We start from the raw sequence: 5,041 nt of genomic DNA on the forward strand, positions 1-5,041 counted from the left end.
CACTCACTCACTCACTCACTCACTCACTCACTCACTCACGCCAACAGTCAGTGTTGATTTTCTCCATACTGCAAAGGCCACTTGCTTGTTATGCTGTGCTTGTCTGTTCATGTTGCACTAGTAGAGTATTAACAAGTATAAAGGTGCAACAGTGCTGTATTTTTGTATGTCTGTATTACTGCATACTATTACAAAATGAAGCTGTAAAAATACAATGCAATAAGACAAATTGAAAACATTTGAAGTATTGTCACATTGAAAGTAAGAGGGGGAAACATGGAGGTTAGCATGTTAGCATGTGTATTTAAAATAAAGAGATGAGCTGACTGAGGCAGCATTAGATCAAAGTCGTGTGTCTACCAGACACCACTTTATTAGCTGAATGCACTGAAACAAATGCTCATGGGAAATTGCTGGTCACGGTCTCTGCTGTTGCTATGCAACTGTTAAAATACCTATTGAAGCCAGCCGCTTGCTTGATATTAGCTGAAATATTTTTAACTTGTTGCTCACTTGACGCCAAGTGCTTTATGTAAGACAAAATCTACCTTGCCAAACTTCATAACTGTTCACAATACATGTTTGATTAGTTACTATGTATATTACATGTTTCCATGATGGTTGTGATAGAAGCAATAGAATAAAAAAGAATGTGAGAATCTTCTAAATTTCAGATATCTTCTAAATTGCAACCTTAGAAACATTTAGGAAGCTTTAGAAATGCTTCAACAACTACTGATCAGATTCACATTTGCCATGGATATTCATATAGTCCAGACAAAAAGATTAATTTATAATTCCTTTTGTCTGTCTTTTGACCTTTTTGTCTGGCACCACCGCCAGCCTCAAAACGTCTCCCAGACCTGGGCTTTCATTTGGGTACATTCTTATTCTTATTCTTTATTTTATAAAGGACAGCGCACATTAATTAACATTTCTGTAAATGTGCCAGTGTTGGCCAGCCGGGATAACCTTGGATGTCCCTCCCCTCTCGCTATCTTTGCTATTGGGGCTTAGTGTGATGGTTGTGATTGGTTCATGGAAATACAAACTAGCCAGAGTGTTTTTTACCCTATCCCAGAAAATTTGTTGAAAAAGGTGGTGTAGTCAGACCATACTTTAGCACTGACACAGTGCTGTGGAGATAGATCTGGCAATTCAACACTACTTTTAGGACACAGTCTGAAAAGTCTCTAAGAACAGCATGATTGTGTTTATGTTGATATCATTTTGTGCAGACTTACACCACCATGAACACAGCACCATGTCAAAGAGGAGGCAGTTTTAAGTAGTGTTAAATGTATCTGGTTGGATTTCACTGCAGATGGAAACAGGGAACAGTGTGTCCTTTCCATGTAGTCGAATGTGATAAAGAAACCGGCGCTTAGGAGAGTTTTTTTTTCTTGCGCAGACGCTTATGCCATCCCTCGTGTTCTTCAACTTTTGATTTTGAAGGGTAGCAGAGGCTGTCGGCCATTCTGCTCACGTCTTCCTTTGAAAATGTCAGACGGACCATTAGCAATATTCCAAGCTTATGTGTAACTAATAGGCCCTCATTGACATTCCAGCGAGAGGCTTCCAATGCATCACACCAGGTCATTAGACCAATCCGATGTGGGGCTGCGGCATTGCCTGTGTGTGTGTGGGTGAGTGTGTACCATTGGATCGTCGTTATGACTTGTTTTTCTGTTGAATCAGGTAAGTGTGTGCGTGCGTGCGTGTATGTGTGTGTGTGCGTTGTGAAAAGCGTGAAAAGGTATGTGTGTGTTTAAGTCTCTGGCAATTTGAGCTCATAAGATCAGGTCAATTTAGACTTTGGTGCTGATGTGAAGAAACCTTGGCTTGCTTCTTCAAGGTTACCACTGATCTCATACAGGGGGATACTGCAACCATCCTGTCCACTTACGACTTCAATAGATCTCCAAGCTTGTGAAGATAGTGCATCTGTGAAAAGGCCATATTTACAGTTTCATATCCTCCTTACCCTCTGCTTTTATATCTAACTCCTCTATTTGCCCTGTATTTATTTAAAAAAAAAAAGAAAGAAAAAAAGGCTCAGCTGCTTGTGTCTCCAACCTCTGCAGAAAAGCCCAAACAGCCACTCTTTCTTAAAATAGGACCATTGGGTGGACTCCAAATCCCATCTGCCACTTCAACTAAATACCTCCACCATATGAGAAAACACCATCTCTGGTCATTTTAGTATGCCAAAAAAGACTTACAAGCCACAGCCACAGCTCAAGTTCTTGGTCAGAATCTTAATTCTGTTTAGGATATTCTTTGACGATACAAACCTAACTCCAAATTTTGCCATTTTTTGTTATATTCAGGTTTTTACGGCTGTTGTATGGCTGCTTGTACAGACAACGCTTCAACATTTGAGAACAATGAAGGGTGATGCATATTTGCGACATCATTATGTAATCATTTGTATAAAGCTTAGTGGTGATTTTAGCAAAGTAGATAGAAACAAATAGAAATCTTTTGCCAAATAATCACAAATTCAATACAGGAATTTATTTTACTTATTATTATATTATTACTTAGGTAGCCTATATTTGAAGTAAAAAAGGCCATGTGTGAGAAACACTGAGCCTGAGAGGCAATGCCACTAATCTGCCCAAAATGACTTACAAACCACAGCCAAACTATCAGCGTGTGGTAACTGTCAACCCTGGGTAAAATCAACCCTCCACTCTTCTTTTTCATTAACAATTCAGTCTCACTATGTCTTAATTGCCGTCACTGCGGGGCCCAAAGGGGGCTTGAATCATTCTTACAAACATACTCAATTTAATCAGGACGGTGAAGCTGCTTTCAAGACAAACCAAGCCGCTAATTAGTGATGCTTATGTTCAGACATTAACAATAAATCACATCAGACAGTTTGTTGTGCTGCTGTGTATGGCGTCAATTCTATGACAACCAAATGCCTCTTCTCTTCTTCTCTCTTCTCCTCTCCTCTTTTCTCCTCTTCTCTTCTATAAAAGCCACAGTAGTAAGAATGTAGGAGCTGTAAAATGCATGTTGTCAGGAACAGCTACAATATATACTGAATATAATGAACAAACAAAGACATGTACACCCATCCACCCATTCAGCCTCCTTTTTTATGCTAAACAGGTATTATGTATATATTTGTTTATGTTGTCAATCTCTTATTTATGTTTAATATGCTTGTTTGTGTAAATATGCACCATTCACCAAGGCACATTCCCATTAGGTGTAACTTATTGTGGCAATAAAAAAAAACTTTTCTGATTTTGATAAGGAAATGTAGCCAAAAATACTCACAACAGTAACGTACAGCAAATGCCATATATATATATATATATATATACAACTAAGACTGCTGGCTTAACATTGCACAAACAGCATTATAATTGACATATTTGTTGTGTTTGCTTTGGCAGACAACCGGAGTGGAGCTACTGATAAAATGTGTCAACATCCCAGAGACCACTGACAGTGTGGTGAGTCCAACCATTGTCTTTTTTTGGGGGGCTTATTAGTTATTTCAAAAAGTCGCCAAAACACAGAAGGTGTGTGCAGAGAATTGTAATCCATCACTCAGTGTGGAAGAAGTTTTCCCAGACATCTAATATTGTTATTTTCTCATCTGTACTCAGCGAGCAATAGGGCAGCATTGCAAGAAGAACATTAACGCCCTTGCCAAAGAAAATGGGAAGTTTAAAAACCATGTAATTGGACTAAATCTTCATGTATAACACCTCTTCCATTCTCCCTCCAGGAGCTCTACATCATAGACTCTGCGGGGAAGCAGGCATTAGTGGAAGCCTGCGAGAAAATGGTGAGACTGATTAGAGATTGCTTCTCTAGTTCTGCCATTTGCATGAAACTAGTGAAATCGAACATCCAGGGCTCCACATCCTCACGAAGTCCAAACACAGGGGAGCTCCTAAAGTGTAATTGACTTTGTCACAGAAGAAGTATTCAGATCCTTTACTTAAATAAAAGCACTAATACCACACTGAAAAAAGACACTGTTACAAGTAAAAGTTCTGCTTTGAAAATGTTACTTAAGTAAAAGTAAGTTAGTATCATCAGGAAAATGTTCAGTATTAAAAGTAAACCCTCACATTTTCAAAACTGGAAATGATCAAAACAGTTCTGTTAGTTAACTAAGTGTTTAGCCGTTGATATTATATCCATATTGTGACATGAGACTAGATATTGTCTTTGATTTTGGATATTGTTATATCGTGATATGACATAAATGTTGTCTTTTCCGGGTTTTAAAGGCTGAACTACAGTAAATTAGTGTGATTTTCTGAACTTACCAGACTGTTCTAGCTGTTCTATTATTTACCTTTTCCCCACTTAGCCATTATATTCACATTACTGAAGATTAATTTTCTAAAATCTAAGTTTGAAGATATTTTGTCAAAGCACCAGTTGTCGACCCCAATATCGAAATCGAGGTATTTGGTCAAGAATATCGTGATATCTGATTTTTTACCAAATCGCCGCCCAGCCCTACACGTGCCCATATAACGAGGTGTATTCCTCAACGCAGAGGCCCAGGGTTTGAATCCGACCTGCGGCAGGTTTCATGCATGTTTTCTCCCTCTCTCCCCTTTCAAGCTGACCTGGGTCGAAAAGGCCAAAATAATAATCTTAAAGAAAATTACATTGTCGGGTAGTTTAATTTATAATAAAACATCTTATTTTCTAAACTGAATGGGTTTTGTGTGCAAAAATCTTAACTTGTAAAGTAACTAAAGCTGTCGAGTGGTGTTACAAGTACAATATTTCTGTCTCAAATCTAGCAGATAAAGTAGAAAGTGGCATGAAAAGAAAATACTCAAGTAAAGTAAAGTACCTCAGATTTGTACTTAGGTAAGTAAGTACTTGAGTAAATGTACTTAGTTACATTCCACCACTGGTGATACTAACTCTGTTGCACTCATTGTTTGTCCCCCCCTCTCCTCATTCCCGACTCAACCATTCCATAGTGGGGGGATTTATTTTTAAATTTCTAACTGTTTATTCTTGTGTTTTATCTGTTTTTATTTTTTAA

General features: G+C 38.2%; 1 protein-coding gene across 2 annotated transcripts in view; it reads left to right on the forward strand.

Moving 5' to 3' along the window:
- The window catches only part of ift27 (intraflagellar transport 27 homolog (Chlamydomonas)), a 9,037-nt gene that overhangs the window by 1,916 nt on the left and 2,080 nt on the right, over nucleotides 1-5,041 (forward strand). For both annotated transcript variants that reach the window (XM_032542694.1, XM_032542683.1), the window contains exons 3-4: nucleotides 3,414-3,473; nucleotides 3,752-3,811. In XM_032542694.1, coding sequence (XP_032398585.1) covers nucleotides 3,414-3,473; nucleotides 3,752-3,811 — 120 coding nt within the window. The remainder of the gene's footprint in view (nucleotides 1-3,413; nucleotides 3,474-3,751; nucleotides 3,812-5,041) is intronic.

This window comes from Etheostoma spectabile, chromosome 2 (genome assembly GCF_008692095.1).
Source record: "Etheostoma spectabile isolate EspeVRDwgs_2016 chromosome 2, UIUC_Espe_1.0, whole genome shotgun sequence".
NCBI lineage: Eukaryota > Metazoa > Chordata > Actinopteri > Perciformes > Percidae > Etheostoma > Etheostoma spectabile.